The sequence below is a fragment of the Neopsephotus bourkii genome, unplaced genomic scaffold (assembly GCF_033783945.1).
Source record: "Neopsephotus bourkii isolate Nb327-2 ecotype Australia unplaced genomic scaffold, CSIRO-AGI_Nbou_v1 NB_1634, whole genome shotgun sequence".
NCBI classification, from domain to species: Eukaryota; Metazoa; Chordata; class Aves; order Psittaciformes; family Psittacidae; genus Neopsephotus; species Neopsephotus bourkii.
Window position 1 is genome coordinate 6,733,572 of NW_026902109.1, and position 17,410 is coordinate 6,750,981.

General features: G+C 39.8%; 1 protein-coding gene across 2 annotated transcripts in view; it reads right to left on the minus strand.

The window, feature by feature from the left end:
• Window positions 1–1,325: 1,325 nt before the first annotated feature.
• CABCOCO1 (ciliary associated calcium binding coiled-coil 1) overlaps window positions 1,326–17,410 on the minus strand; it is a 57,632-nt gene continuing 41,547 nt past the window's right edge. The window contains exons 6-8 of one of the 2 annotated variants that reach the window (XM_061374042.1): window positions 8,348–8,470; window positions 7,802–7,933; window positions 1,326–1,645 (exon numbers count right to left, since the gene is read on the minus strand). In XM_061374042.1, the coding sequence (XP_061230026.1) occupies window positions 1,574–1,645; window positions 7,802–7,933; window positions 8,348–8,470 (327 nt within the window). In that variant the 3' untranslated portion in view covers window positions 1,326–1,573. The remainder of the gene's footprint in view (window positions 1,646–7,801; window positions 7,934–8,347; window positions 8,471–17,410) is intronic. The other variant, XM_061374041.1, reaches the window with a different exon arrangement.

Consider the following 17,410-nt stretch of genomic DNA (forward strand, 5'->3'; position numbering starts at 1 on the left):
ATTTCAAAACAATAAAACAACAAAGAATATAACCAGCAGTCTTAACAAATTTAAAAATGTAATATTAAAAAAACCCTGTTTTAAAGGTAAAACTAATAATTCTGCATTAATTCCTTCAGTGTTCAAAGCAGAACAGTTAGCTTTTACTAGCTGAAAGGAAGCTGTCACTGATTTGCTGGCCAGTGCTGGAAAGAGCAATCAAGAAAACTTGGAAGCGAACCATTACAGAACTTTACTTCTCCCAACCACGTACTAGGGGAAGAATTTTTCTCAACACATGAGACCAAGTAAAATACTCTGCCCACTTAAAATGTCAAACCATTGCTTTAGAAGAGCTCTGTGCCCAATGTGATCTGCGTTCTAACGAGCACACCCAGGCTACTGGCACCCAGAAACAGCTACTGGAATTTGCCTTCAGCTGCAGACTGCTCCCCACTGATGAGCGTGGAGGCAGTGCCCCTTCCCTGCAGCAGCCCCTGAAAGTCAGGCAATGCCAAAAAAAGACCTTTTAGGAAAATTGTTTCAAGCTATTTTCTGTTTTGGCTGGGCTGAGTGAGGCTTGCAAACTTTTTCATTATCACCATAAAAAAATGGGGATGAAACGAAACAAAAAACTAACTTGTTTTACTTAGTGAGAAACAAATATGAAATAGTAATGAATAAAACACCCCATTTCTCAAATATTCCACTAAACATGTAATCCAATCCAGCCTTTATGCTTGAAAGCATGACTCGTATTTAACATGCTTTCTAGGGCACAGAGATCTGTGACACAACAGTTAATACAAACTTACAATTTTGAAACATAATTGTTAAACCAGTTCTTCTGAGGTAATTTATTTGATTGGATTCCTTCTGAGTTTGAAACATTTCTATAATGTCTGACAAAACATAGAAGCATTCTCAGATGAAAGCTTACATGCATTCCAGAAAATTTTCCACTGAAATCTAAAGGAGCTCTGCTTGGGAATACTGTAAAAGTGCAAACTCTTCATTTATGCAATTTTAATATAGTGGAAATACAAGACGTGTAAGATATTAAATTAGTTTTAAAGCTTAGGAAGCAATTTAAAATTAAATAACATACATATTATTAATGAATAACTACAGTAAAAAGTGTAATTATATGTTAACTAAATTAACTCATAACTGCAGTGCCTCAAAATGAGATTTTCTCCCTATGTATTCTTATTCTAGCAAGGTTTCATGAAAAACATAGGTGTAAAGCAGAAACAGTTATATTTCACAGCTGGAAAAAGGAAAGAGAACAAAACGACAGTATTTCTTTTTTCCTTTTAAATTTGGATTTCTTTTCAGATATAAACTGAACTTCAACATGTTTTAATTATGCATCCTTCTGTTTATAATCTTCTACTTAATTCTAAATTAAACAACACCACTGGCAGAACACAGTAAATCTGAGGAACTGGGATGAACTATTTCTAGGTAAATGTTAACAGAGTCATTTTCCTTTATACAAAAATAATTACATTCCAGCAGGGGGCCAGTCTCCTCTGCATGCCATCCCCTACTGTCCAATTCTGTGAAACTCAACATCACCTTTCTTATCTGGCTATTCAGGACTTTTTAGTTTTTCTGAAGTATAAGCTGCTTCTTGCATTTGCGGCTTTTCATTTATGTCTGCCTGTAAAGAAAATCAGAAGAAAAAAACTGGTTATGATGGAGCTATCTTAGGCTGCACATTGTCTTTGTGGTTTTGACACACTGTAGTGCAATAAGACAGACATTATCCTACACACCTTCCTGTTTTGCAGACGTAACGGTGTTTCAGCCTGTACTTACGTGATAACACTTTATCACATTACTGTGCACAACTCTGATGCATGGTATGACTGCCATGAACAGGAAGTGATCTGGAACAGCCATTTCTCATGTAATCTTGTTTTGGGAGATAGGCTAATTTGCCTGTATTTTCGAACAGCCTTTACCAACAAAAACCAAATCAGAAAAATTGCTTTGGGATTTGGTTGTTGCCACTGTTTTCCTTTGCTGCAGATGTTTGTTTTCTAGTGTAATACGTTTTATTGAAACATTGCTGGAATTAGAAAACATTACTGAAAATGAACAATAAAAAAACCATATTTCTGTGATGTTGCTTGTCTGTCTTAATTACAAACACAATTGTGAACGTGCATCTGATTCTGGAACTCCAGACTCTTGTAGAAATCGAGTGCTTAATTTACAGTGCAACATTTGTGGGGAAGGTATGAGGGTTGTGACATTTTTTAGTGAAATCTTTGGCAGTGATAATGCGTAGCAATCTTTATTTTACAGAATTTGGAAATGTGGGACCACTGGGAAAAAGGCCACAAATACTGGAGCTTTATGGGGAATTTATGTGTATTTCTCAATATCAGAATTCATCAATGCAAAAATATATGATAAATGGAAGGACTACTATGACAATTTTCCCAAGAGTCACAAAGTTTCATTTAAACAACTGGAACAGGCTCACAGGTCCTTTACAGACTCTGCATAAACTGTTCCAAAATTCAGAGTTACATTCTTAGTGGGCTTCATGTAATTTTGATAAAGTTAACTGATTTGGCCTAGAAAAGCATGCAGTAACTTGCCATTTTAGGAACTTTTTGGCTTGCTGGTCCTAGAAATCCCTACTAGTGCTATGCTGCAACCCATCAACACACAATGACAGCTAAAATGTTTTCAAAGTTCTCAATAGCTCAGATTAGCATCAAAAAGCTGGAATTTATGCCTCAACTTTTTATCTTTGGGGACGGCCTTCACCATATTCAATCCACCCTCAAGTATCAATAAATATGTCCCTATCCCTTCACATTACATGCATATTTCGTTGCTTTGCTGTGGAACACTAACCCTCCATGCCAATTCTCTCCCAGCCAATCCAGCTGACTTTCTTCTCCAGTTTTTACATCTCTCTGTCTCAGATTCTGCCTTTAGTGAAAATCAGCTGCCACCGTGCTTCACTATGGTTGCTGTTGTGATTACTGTCAGCACTGTGGCATCAGACTAAAAGTTATTTTCTATACTCAACTAGAGCAACAGCTGCCTTGTGCTCCCCGGAGAAATAATGCAGATTGTGAAATCACAGTTCACTTGTAACAGCAAAATGGTGAGTCTGACCATGTATCAGGTAAAAATCTACTTATAAGACTACCTCAAAGGTGAATAAACTGAGAAATCAGGTGAAAGACAGATTGGTGGAAGACTTACAAAAACTAAAATAAAAAAAAAATAAAATCAAATAGGTAGATCAAATGACAACATCATTATTCTAATTTATATTCCCCAATTATACACAACCTATGTAAAACAATTTATTAATATCACACTATTTTCAGGTAATATTAGATATTTAGAATCAGGGAATGGTTTGGGTTGGAAAAGACGTTAAGATCATCTAGTTCCAACCCCCCTGCCGTAGGCAGGGACACCTCACATTAAACTATGTCACCCAAGACTTTGTCCAACCTGGCCTTGAACACTGCCAGGGATGGAGCATTCACAACCTCCCTGGGCAACCCATTCCATTGCCTCACCACCCTAACAGGAAAGAATTTCTTCCTTATATATCCAATCTAAACTTCCCCTGTTTAAGTTTCAATCCATTGTGCCCTGTCCTATTACTACAGTCCCTAATGAAGAGTCCCTCCCCAGCATCCCTGTAGGCCCCCTTCAGATACTGGAAGGCTGCTATGAGGTCTCCATGCAGCCTTCTCTTCTCCAGGCTGAACAGCCCCAACTTTCTCAGCCTGTCTTCATATGGGAGGTGCTCTAGTCCCCTGATCATCCTCGTGGCCCTCCTCTGGACTTGTTCCAACAGTTCCATGTCCTTTTTATGTTGAGGATGCCAGAACTGCACACAATACTCCAGGTGAGGTCTCATGAGAGCAGAGTAGAGGGGCAGGATCACAGTATCACAGTATCACAGTATGTTAGAGATTGGATGGGACCTCAAAAGATCATCTAGTCCAATCCCCCTGCCGGAGCAGGAACACCTAGATAAGGTTACACAGGAACGTGTCCAGGCGGGCTTTGAATGTCTCCAAAGAAGGAGATTCCACAACCTCCCTGGGCAGCCTGTTCCAGTGTTCCGTCACCCTCACTGAGAAGAAGTTTCTTCTCAGGTTTAAGTGGAACCTCTTGTGCTCCAATTTGTATCCATTACCCCTTGTCCTTTCATTGTTTGCCACTGAGAAGAGCCTGGCTCCATCCTCGTGACACTCCCCCTTTATATATTTATATACACTAATAAGGTCACCCCTCAATCTCCTCTTCTCCAAACTATAGAGACCCAGCTCCCTCAGTCTTTCCTCATAAGGGAGATGCTCCACTCCCTTAATCATCTTAGTTGCCCTGCGCTGGACTCTCTCCAGCAGGTCCCTGTCCTTTTTAAACTGAGGGGCCCAGAACTGGACACAATATTCCAGATGAGGTCTCACCAGGGCAGAGTAGAGGGGAAGGAGGACCTCTCTCGACCTACTAACCACCCCCCTTCTAATACACCCCAGGATGCCATTGGCCTTCTTGGCCACAAGGGCACAGTGTCGGCTCATGGTCACCCTGTCGTCCACCAGGACCCCCAGGTCCCTCTCCCCTACACTGCTCTCTAACAGGTCGTTCCCCAGCCTATACCGGAACCTGGGGTTGTTCCTGCCCAGATGCAGGACTCTACACTTTCCCTTGTTATATTTCATCAAGTTATTCCCCGCCCAACTCTCCAGCCTGTCCAGGTCTCTCTGGATGGCAGCACAGCCTTCTGGTGTGTCGGCCACCCCTCCCAGCTTAGTGTCATCAGCAAACTTGCTGATAGTACACTCAATTCCCTCATCTAAATCGTTGATGAATATATTAAATAATACTGGTCCCAGTACCGACCCTTGAGGCACTCCACTAGATACAGGCCTCCAACTAGACTCCGCCCCATAGACTACAACTCTCTGGCTTCTCTCCTTCAGCCAGTTCACAGTCCACCTCACTACCCTATCATCCAGACCACACTTCCTCAATTTAGCCGCAAGGATGCTGTGGGAGACCGTGTCAAACGCTTTGCTGAAGTCAAGATAGACCACATCAACCGCTCTACCATCATCCATCCACCGTGTTATTTCCTCATAAAAGGCTATGAGATTGGTCAAGCATGACTTCCCCTTGGTGAAGCCATGTTGACTGCCCCTCATAACCCTCTTATCCTTGATATGCCTTAAGATGGCACCAAGGACAAGGTGTTCCATCACTTTCCCAGGAACGGAGGTGAGGCTAACCGGTCTATAGTTACCCGGGTCCTCCTTCTTGCCCTTTTTGAAGACAGGAGTGACATTTGCTTTCCTCCAGTCCTCAGGCACCTCTCCCGTTTCCCAAGACTTGGTAAAGATGATGGAGAGTGGTCTAGCAATGACCTCAGCCAGTTCCCTCAGCACCCGCGGGTGCATCCCATCTGGACCCATGGATTTATGGATGTCCAGATTGCTCAACTGGTCTTTAACCCATTCCTCATCGACTAAGGCAGACCGCTCCGTTGACCTATCTTCATCCGAGGTCTCAGCGGTACAGGGCTCTTCAGGACTGCCTCCGGCAGAGTAGACAGAGACAAAGAAGTCATTCAGTAACTCTGCCATCTCTGTATCTTCTGTCACCAGGGCACCCGTCCCGTTCATCAGCGGGCCTACATTGCCTCTGGTGTTAGTTTTACCTGCCATGTATTTGAAAAAGCTCTTTCTGCTGTCCTTGACCCCTCTCGCCAGCTTTAATTCCAAGGAGGCCTTAGCCATCCTAGCAGCTTTCCTACATCCTCCTTTGACCTGCTGGTCACGCTCCTTTTGATGCAGCCCAGGATACGGTTGGCTTTCTGGGCTGCAAGTGCACACTGAAGACGGCTCACGTTCATTTTCTCATCGACCAGCACCCCCAAGTCCTTCTCTGCAGGGCTGCTCTGAATCTCTTCTCTGCCCAGCCTGTAGCTGTGCTTGGAATTGCTCTGGCCCAGGTGTAGGACCTTGCACTTGTCATGGTTAAACTTCATGAGGTTGGCATCAGCCCACCTCACAAGCGTGTCAGGGTCCCTCTAGATGGCATACCTTCCCTCCAGCGTATCAACCGAACCACACAGCTTGGTGTCGTCAGCAAACTTGCTGAGGGCGCACTCAATCCCACTGTCCATGTCAGCGACGAAGATGTTGAACAAGACTGGTCTCAACACTGATCCCTGAGGGACACCACTTGTTACTGGTCTCCAGCCGGACATTGAGCCATTGACCACAACTCTTTGTGTGCAGCCATCCAGCCAGTTCTTTATCCACCGAGTGGTCCATTCATCAAATTGATGTCTCTCCAATTTAGAGACAAGGATGTTGTGTGGGACAGTGTCGAACACTTTGCAGAAGTCCATCAACTGCTTTACCGCTGTCCATCAGTTCCGTTGCACCACCATAGAAGACCACCAAATTGGTCAGGCAGGATTTCCCCTGCCCACTGTGCATCCTCCCCTCACCAGACCAATGCAGGCACTCTCTGCACTCCAAGCTCTGTGCTGCAGCCTTCCCTCTCACCGGCTCTGTCTGGTTCTGACGCTGCCACCGCCGGGGCAGCCAGAGCAAAGCCCCCAGAGCGCCCCTGGCCTGGAGGCGAGCGCTCCCCATCCCGCTCCCCATCCCGCTCTCTGCCTGCCTCGCTGTCGGCACCAACTGCCGCACCACGCCCTGTTCCCGCGCTCGCTGGGGCGGGTTCTACCCGCTCAGGGCTGGTGCCGTCCCTCCTGGCACCGCCCCCTGTGGGTCCCTGCTTGCGTCAGCTGAGCTGTCGGCTCCTGGGCAAGGCCCGGCGGGGGCTTGAGGCTCCCTCGGTGGCTCTCGCTGCTCAGAGCTGAGGCTCCGATATGCGGGGTTTCCCCTCGCTCCGGTGTTGAAGACTGCCCTACGGGGATACCCACCTCGGGAAATCATAATTTAATAACTTTATATTAATGATAATTATATTATTTCATAATTTAATAAACTGCTTTGTCAACAGTGCCCAATGCACTGTAGCTAAAGTTTAAAGTGTTAATGCCACCTGTTTGTTGCAAGTAAGACCAAATTCCACCAGTTCCTTGGTGGAACTGAGTTCTAGCTGGTTTGCTTTCAATAATTTCATACACTTGAGGGAGTAGTTTACAAAATAACAATGATTTACTCTGCTGGGTTTCCACATGTTTCAATTTACAGACCTCCCCATAGAGAAGCAGGTCACCCTACAACAAATGTAAGTCCATTCACTGACAGTAGCTTCTTTCTGTTTCATGAACCCCGCAGAAAGAACTCGGACTCCTCAGGGTTTGCAGACCAGGGCCACCTGATGTGTTCCATTAAGGCAGCTCTTGTATAGTTACATACCTACCAAATCAAGTCTAGAACTGGCATGAATGTGTTCTTACGCATATTGAAGGATGTGTAACATAGATGCATCTAACAATTTATATTAAGCACACACTGCTCCATTGCATTGCATATGCTCCATCACAGCAGCTGATCCTGAACCACTGAAGAGGAATTTTATCACTGACATCACTGAGTGCAGGATTTGGCCCGTGTTTCTTAACACATAGTAATGCTGAAGATATATGTTGTTATATTACTGAATATTTTTATCTTATCACATGTAAGCTGACTAAACTAGGAGTTATTTATAGAGGCTAATTCACATTTTTACAGCATATGGATGTGCCTTTTGCCAGCTTTATCATGAATACAGTTTATATTCATTAAGGCTGAGATATCTAATTAACCATAGACAAAATCACTGAATAGCTTTCTAATATTAGTACCTCAAGGTTGCCAATAATTTCATTTGCGATTTCGTACTCTGCGGACTTCTGATCTTCGGCAGTGACAGCAGCCACAGAATCTACCTCAAAGGAATCTGCCTCTGGACAGGGCTGTTCCCCTTGATCAGAACCCTAGCAGCAATCAGCCACAAGAAATGTGTGAGTTATAACATTATCCTGCTGTCTACAAGACCAAACAGTGTCAAGCCTGAAGACATGCAACAAGACATGATGCCTTCTTTTGAGAACTCCTGCTCTGACAGAGACCATCAGTGTCCCTCTCTCTCACTGCCCAGGCCAGGCAGATCCTGAGGTTATGAAGTTGCATGGCTTGAGACCTCAGAGGTGCTGACTCAAATAAATGTTCTCTGCTAACCGATTATTGCATTAAAAGTAATTTCATTCAATCTTAGGAGAGAATGTATGCTATGTTCTTGAGAGCAGATGTCATTAGTGCCTGGGCTCCAATGAGAAATAAATGAGGTAGGAGACTCTTTGAAAACTATCTTAAAAAAAAAAACCCAAAACCAAAGAACAAAACTCTACCTTAGATCCTGTCTCTGCAGCTGTTAGTGATGTTATGAATGATGAATAGATACCCGAAGGTATGCCTTCTTCCAGCAGAGCAGGGAAGGGAGGATCTGCAGGTTCAGCAAGTTCAATTGCAGACTGGCAATATAAAAAAAAAAAAAAAAAAAAAAGAGCAAGAAAAAAAAAAGTAATTCAAAAACAATTATTGCTCAGAGGTTTATTGCAGACTTTTCTAAGTGGAAATGAAATGGCTGCAAACAACAAAAAAACAATACCTTTTTTGCTACTATCCAGGTGCTCGGAACTGGAAAACATACTGAAAATGATTATAGATCAGCTTTAATTTCTAGCTCCATCTCAAGGGGCCCTCTTTATAATACTTGGCAAGAACTGATGGTTTTGATAATTTCATAACACTACAGCATCTTACTCATGTGGATAATTAAGTTTAGAAAAGACAGTGCCTACATAACATGCAGTCTTCCCATTAAAAATATGTCACTTCTGAACAGGGATCTGGTTGCATTTTGGAAGTAAAGGACTCAGGTGACCACTAGGGTACTCTATCAAATGAATCAGCTGGAGTAAAGTTGTAATCACCCTGCATCAAATAAGGTCCTAAGAAATATGTGGCTATAATTTAATTAAGAGTTGCCAATGGTACAAGTTTTGCTGCTTCATCATGCTTGCTCCCACTTCTCTTTTCTGTACTCATGGGAACCTCACTGGTATTCTCCTGCCATGTGAACTGTGGCTCCAGGAATGCTCTGACAGGAAAACAGCTTTCCCCCTCTGAAGTAGCTGGATGCAGTACTTACTCTGTGCTTGGGCTCTTATGAATGATGCAGAAGGTGGCCCTGCATCCTCTGAAGGGACAAGGGTTTGTGTCTTTTTTTTTTGCATGTGTGGTTTTTGTGGGTTGTATTTTGGTTTTTGTTTTTAATTGATGAGAGAGAACAGGGGGACAAATTTTTTGAACAAGCAAGGAACAGCATATAATACTAAAATGGTTTATCTAGGGCCTCTGCAGTGGGAAGCGCCCACCGAGAATACCAGGCAGATGTTCCAGTTCTGAGTCAGCTATTACAAACATGTAACTACATTAATTCACATCAGGGTAATTGCAGCTCCCATGAATTAATTTCCTCATACCTTTGAAATCATAGCTAGGTTGATATTTGGTTTGTTTAGTTACTTGCTACAGTTAGACATGCCGAAAATATTCAAGGGTCTGTACGTTTGCAAAAGTCATGACAAAACCTGAAAATAAAAAGTGAGACCTAGCCATTATACTTTATCACATTAAAAATCTCTTTTGTAGTTCTGGAAATTGTTCAGAAGTTATGTTTGGACTTTGTCTTTATCTTCAAGATTTCCTGTCATGTGTGAGCTCACTAAAAAAAGTAGACGGTATTAACTCATGTTTATAAGAACTCAAGAGCCTGACAGGAAGATTTCCTGAATTTAAGTAAGAAGAAAATCAGATTTTATAGAAACATTTTTCTGTATCACTAATGACTCAAATTCTACAGCACTGTGCTAAGTGCCTACAGACTCACAAAAGGTATAGTTGGAAAGTATAGTTTGCGCATCAAAATGAAAAAACCTTGAGTTGAGCTAAATGTTATTTCTAAAATAAAAAGAAACTTTAATGTCAAATTCCTAAAAAAAAAACACAACCCAAATCCAAAACCCTAGAGCTCTTTTGATTTAGCAAATATTTCAGTTTTCTCTGATTTCTTACCTTATATTTCCTTATTAAAAATATTCACTGAATTGGATGAGAATTTACTATTACTTTCTGCTTCCTTAAAATAACATATTTTTGGTTAGTTAGTTAACTATTTACTCAAAATAATTTATTAATTTAGATTAAATCATTGTTCCATTTATTCCCTCCAGCTCAAATTTCAAAAAAAATTAAATAATGTAAAAAAACTAGACTGGGCTTTTAAATCATTTTCTGGCTGATGAAATACAGTTTTGTAGCATGGATAAGATTTTCAGAGGTCCTCTTTCAGAATAATATTTTACTTCACTGCATCCTTTTAAAAAGAGCCATTCTTTACTCATCTGTTCCATGTCTAATAATAACCCTTGGATCTTGAAGAAATAACTAAATTATAGCAGAACTAGTCTCTTTAATGAGCCATAATAGTCTCAGCATTCAGCCAATTTTTTTTTTAAAAGACTGTGAAACTTCAATGTTGAATATGAAGTATTTTGTTTAGTAATAATAAATTTATGAGCAGTACTACAGTTTACAGCCAAAATATAGTGACCTAAAAATGCCATTCTGCATTGCTCCTTCGTATACATTGTGTCCTTAACTAGTCCAGGGGAAAATTAGAACGAATGAATTGTGGTGAGAGCCCGAAGCCAACGAACGTATTTAAATGAATCCTTCTGATGCAATACTTTCCTTAAAAAAAAACCAACAAAAAACCAACCAACCAACCAACCAACCCCCCCCCCCCAAAAAAACACAATTAAGTCTTTGTATTTCCTTTGAACAAAACCTCATGTTTAATAGCGCCAATGGCTCTGTCGTAAAATCTATTTAAAAACAGAGAAGGAGACACAGTAAGTTTTATACAGTTACAGTGGCTTTAAAAAACACATTGTTAGTTTCTGAAGTCTGAGTATATTTATGGTGAATTAATTCCACTGACCCACATTAAAAAATTCATCCTCCTTTTTTTTAATTCCTGAAGATTTGTCATTATGTGAGCATTATTCACTATGACAAAGATGTATTACTGAAAGTGTCCTCTTGAATCAATATAACTATAGAAATGTGAGAAACAGTTTGGCAAGATGATAATGCCTTAAAATTACTGGGAATATTTTCCTGCACATTGCGGCCCAATGGATGCATGAGAATTCAAACATAAAGAAATCATAAGGCAGTTGCATAAATGTAGATGGCATATTAGTGTCAGCTGCAGATAAAAGGATGCTCTTAAAGAGACTGGAGGAAGCAGAAGTTAATAGCCTTATATAGTCTAAAGCAATAGTCTTACTAATTTCTAGGTGTGGTGGGGCTCCAAAAGGCCACTTGAATCTGGACAAGTTAGAGCAGGCTAGAGGCTGCTCTAACATTCAGAAGAACTTAATGTAGGAAATATTGTTCAGTGTCACCTTTACTTTCCCACCCCAGTCCAAATGTATAGCCCCACACCACTATTTACTTTGGCATTCTTTCTAGTAAAAGCTTGCATAAAGAGAGGCAAGTATCAAAAGTGTCACGTTGTTCTGTATGTAAGCCCACATAGCTTTCTTGTTAAGAACTAGCAAATCACCTTTTTACAAATGTAGGCAGAGCAAAGACAATAAAATAGTATACAGGAAAATTTTTAAAACAGAATAATGTCAGGGAAGAAGATTGGTAAAGCATTCTAATAAACGAGTTCCACAGATGTGGCTGTTACTATAAAATTAGCTTTGCATAACTTACCAATATGCCATTAGATTTTCCCCCAGATGTTTATGTTACTTGAATTAATTTTGCTTAAGTTACTATTATCACAGATTTTATCCATGCTGTATTTTATTAGTTAAGTTTCTGTGGTGTGAAACGAGCCCTGGCTGATATCATTACTTTTAATACTCTATGTAAGAGGTTTTAGTATTATACAAATGGCTGCTGGGTATATCTGAGTAGTCATAGCACAGAATGTCTGTTCTCAAAATATTATGTAGATTAAAACCAGCTATTTACTTACACTCTAATTCAAGTCATTGGAAAGGTTTGCAGTATTTATGTATGTGGTATGAAGGGAAACAATCCACTCCTGGAATAAATATCAGAGTTTGGAAATTGTCAAAGCTAAGGTCAAGGTCAGTTTGGATTGACTAACATACTTGCTGAAAATTAGAATTTATCGTTTATGTTTACTTATTTCAGAAACGAGAAAAGAGACTGAGGGAGTGGTGTGTTTGCCTCCTTGATACAAGGCTTTTGTAACACAGAAACATTTTAAAACCACCATTTCAGTTTAATATTATCTGAAATTCTGTACTCCATTCCACAGAGTCTTAACATAAATTCTCTGTAGCTAATCTTACCAAACATAGGAAAACAATGATTTATAAGCACTGGAAAAAATATTCCAAGTTCAGCACGGACCATTTCTAAAGCCTTGTAACATCTTTCAAAGCCTTTCAATGGCTTTCCAACTGATATGGATTTGATTTTATATGAATGGCGGGAGCATTTTTAAAAGTATTCTTTGTGAGTCATTCTTTATATTTGTATCATCTGTGTATTTCTAACAGTATGCCACAGGACTTTGTGCTACCAGAGACCTGCACAAACCTCTCTCATATACATACATATATATATATAGGAATGTGAGATCTGCTATGAAACAAAATATTTAATACAGGATTTACATTAGTTTGCCATTCATGCTAAGCATGCCCAGCTGCACACCTATAAATGTGCTGAATTTCAGTTGCTGGAATAAAAGGCCTTTCCAATATATTGTTTGTTAGCTGCCTGTATTTCATGTGGTTGAATTTGAATGAATAACTAATGGACAGAGATGCACTGCCACACTGACTCAAACCTGCCTTCCTCCTCACCTTTAACCTGCCAACATATGCAAACGCAACAAATCCACCCTACCTGCCTTCTAAGGCATTGCCCTCCAGCCTTCTCATGGGAGGTTTTTCTGGGAGGCTGCTGATCGCTCTACAAATACATTTGCCACCCTATTCTGCAGCAGTGCTATATCCAAGGTCCAAAGGACTGAAGGATATTTTGAAGCATTTAAAAACTTAATCCAGATGTATGAACTATGTTGTGTGATTAAGATGGCAGAGCTTCCTTCTGAACGCCTTCATTGTACACGTTTGTATTAATATTTAAAGTAGAATTAAGATCAATGAGGGATTAAACTTGGACTCTGAATTATGTTCCCCAATTGCTAATGATACACATGGAAATTCTGTGTGCATGTTCCTGGGAAGGAGCTTTCAAACCACTATTTCTCAAATAAGACAAAAGTTCAGTAAGTCAAACACATACTTTATGCCCTTTTCCCCGCATTTCAGAATTCAAGTTAATACCTTTAAAAGAGAATTTTCCATGTTTCTGAGACGAGATGTGAATCAACTTTGTTGACAATACATCAGTAATTAATCTAGTCCAAAATAGCTATCTGAAGCAATTTGGTTGCCTACATTGACAAAACAGGATCTACTCCTCCCCCCAGGAAGCTGTAAATCAGTCAGTGACATCTGGCCTCAAGGACATCAGAGTCATCTGAAATGTGGTAATTTATATTAATGAATATCAGTATTAATTTTTAAATCAAAAGAATTTGCTACTGCCATTATGTTTACATATGGAATATTATTTATAGCTTGTGTTCCTCCTTTCCTACATTTTGCCCATAAATTATTGTAAGGAAACGCACTGTCACAGTTACAAATATTTTTCCTTCAAGTTAAAGCTTTTACATATCCTCTTACTGTTTTCAGTAACTAGATGAGGGCAACAACCAGGATTTTCTTGCTACTCCAGGAACTGCTGCCAATTTTAATGCTTGACTGAGTAGAAGAGGGTGCTTCTACAATAACAACCAAAGCCTTCCTCTCTAGAGATATCTTAATGCAGAATAACCTTAACACATAGATTTTGTAAGAATATCCTGACATACCAGAAAAAAATAATACTGATTTAACTGGGCTGCGGTCATCTACTTCTGCTTTTACCCAGCTTCCAATTATTACTGCCAATTCAGAGATTATTTAGAAAGACAAAATAAGAGATAAAAAATAAAATAAAAAATCCCCAGCTGGCTTTCATGCTGAGGACACATCACAAAATGATTCACCTTGGAATGGTCACTCTAGATTCACATTGTGTTTAGCATTGCCAAATCTCCTAGAGTTATGGGATTACAAGAGCATCTCACTTTTCATTTAAAAATAAAGTTAGTGTCTAGCTCTTATGGTTGCAGAGAAAAGACTGAAAACATAAATCTTGAAAGCTCAAAAACCAGACTGCAAGCAGAAGGAACCAAACAAGTATTTTTAATAAACATTCATGATTTTTTTGGGTCTGCCTTACCATTTTAAACTCCTGGGGTTAACAAACCCCCTTTAAAAACAATGCATACAGATTTTGAGGAAGGGTGAAGGGTATTTTTTTAGTACAGGAAGTGCAACTCTTGCATATTAGGACTCTTCAAAGTGACAAGTCCCCCTCTTCCACTTCAAGGGCACCCATCAAACAAGCAAAGAGCAGGCAACTCCTAGTGTGGCTGCACAGTTATATTCAACAGGGATCCAAAGCCGTTTCAAAAAACCCAACAAAACAAAACCCACAAGCACTTTTCCCACAGTAACAAACTTTCTGGATCTACAAATATTTTTTTTAAAAAGTAAGGACTTTTAAAATTAGTCATGTGATCACATTAGAAACCATAAAAGTAGCTTCTGTTGAACCCAATGCGCAGCAGTCATTTTGATGACACACACCTTATGAGGCCAGAGCTTTACATTTCCTTGCTGTACATCCCTTTTCTTTTTCCAAATCATTCAATCAGGAAAGATCTGAGATGAATGCTGAAAACACTATGATAAAAATTTGAAAGCATGCTTGGCCAGGTGCATTTTGGTACCTCTTTCTGGTAGGAGGCTTCATACCTTTTATAAAGACTTGCTGCCATTTCATACTGTCAGAAAATCAATTTGCATGACAGCTTATGCATTTGGCAACAAAACAGCCTATGAGAATTAAATTGCTTAGGGGGATGGCATTCATCGCACCTGCTTTAGGGGCTTTGTCAACCCCGTAAACCCCTGCTTGTAAGTAAGCGCAAAGATGACTGCGTCTCCTGAGAAACAGAGCAGCTAAAATAAATTAAGAACCTAACAATTGCTTAATATACCTGCCCTGGCCTACAGCAAGCACAGCCTGTTACCTTTCCCATTGAGTATATAGGGAACTGAGGAAAGCTGGATTACTCAATTTGCCTGGTGCTGGGAAATATGAAATATTCCCTTATTTATTCAAAGGACAACTATAAAAACTTAGCAGGGATTAACTGCACCACACGTTCCTCCTGCAACCCTGAGTGCATACTGTAAAAGTCAGATGGCTGCTGGCACTATCCTGGGCTGTTTTTTCCCAGGTGTTACATCTGAGATGCAGCAATGTCTCACCAACTATTACTGTTCTACAGGGTCAGCCCTAGGACTGCCAAAACCAAGCAAATGCAGACATGCCTATCTCCAGCATGTATGTCTATCCCTGGCATGTCTCATGCTGTGTGCACATCAGTTATATCAGGCATGTGTCTAGAGAGCTTTGTGTATGCCCACCAGGTTTCTCTTAGTTCAGTAAGCAGAGTCTTCAGGCTTCATCTACACGAGTACAATGTACATGAAGGAAGATTCCCCCAAAACTAGGAAAACTTTAAAAGAAACTTTTAAAATCAGAAGGGTTCAAAGTTCAAGACTGGGAGCTCCTGCTGAGAAAGTCTGGCAGCAGAACAATTATCTTTTGGTGTTGATACAGTAACATGTAATCACTGCTTCAAGCTGGACAGAGGTCCCACCTCCAGCCTTTGTTTGCTGCCATTCTTGAAGAGCCTTCCTTTCCTACCATTTCCTCTGAAACCAGCATTTCCTCTATGCAAGGCTGGTGCTGGATAAGCCCCTCACACAACTGTCTCATAGTCTGTACATTCCTGCACCAGTGACAAAGGAACAAGCTCTTTCTATACTTCTCTCAGTTATCAGGTGCATTAGGTATGTATACACTTGTCTATATTGATTCACCCCTAGCTGATGCTACAGAAAAAAAGCTGCCCTAACCTTTAAAAGGTTTCATTAAAAAAAAAAACCCAACCAAAGAAACCAAACAACCTAAAGAATATTGATTCTAAGCTAAAAAAAAAAAAAAAATAAATTGCTCTCACAATATAAAAACTACAATATAGATTTTTTTAAAATATGCTACATTACAAAACTTTTCAGGATATATGATCACATAAAAATGGGGAGTTTGTGTTCTTTGTTATTAGACCTAAACCATAAAGTCTTTGCCTGAGTGTGTAAGTTTCTGTTAAAACAACAATTTGTCCTGTGGACTGTAATTCAATTACTGTTTTTATTGGAATCACATTTTGCTTTGGAAACAATCATGCAGAAAAACAACCAGTAACTTAGACATCTTAAAAACATCTCAAAACAGGCATGGCTCTGAGAACAAATCAGTTATGGTAATTCTTCCACTGTGAACTGCAATGTTTTTTAAACCCATTTCCATATTTTTAATTAACACCTGGTTAAAAAAAAAATCTTACTGTAGGTCATTTTAATAACAAATGGGAAAATGATTTTATTTTATCAGAAAATTGACTCAAGACTATTTTAGGGACTTATTTTTTCATGTTTTTATCATAAAAATGAAGTTATTAACATACATTTACCAATTTGGGAATTCAGTAGTAAGCCAATTTTTCTCACAAATTTCATAGTTACAGTTTTCAGTCACCTTTCTATGTGAAATGTCTATTTTAACACCAGAATATTTGACCAGTTCACACAAAACTCCAGCTAAGACATCAGTATTTCTTTACAACTGCATTTCCATATAACTTGAATCTTCAGTATTCTAACCATAGCCTCTTACTCAAAAGAAACCATCACTTCCTTATATGACACTTGAATTTCGTACTCCATTGTAAACAGGCTCTCCTTATTACAGTACATGTTCATAAATCTGTTTATACTGGTTCTCATCTTGAATGCTGGGGTTAGTTTTAACTCTACCTTATAATACTGTCATTCATGTTAAATAAAAATGCAGTTGTATATAAGGGCAGGGCTAGTCTGGTGAATGCAAGAGTTAAAACAAAGCTTTGTTTCAGCACAGCTTGGCTTGGTGGGTGATTTGAAATCTACTAAATTTCCTCTTGGTAAATTGCCAAAACCAACCACACCTTGGATGATGTGAGGTTGTTTTTGAGAAGGTAACATCTCCTTACAGATTATCTCCTCCCACTTCAGCTTGGAAGGTTTCTGAGAAGAGTCATTTCCATTTCTGTTGGGGCATGAAAT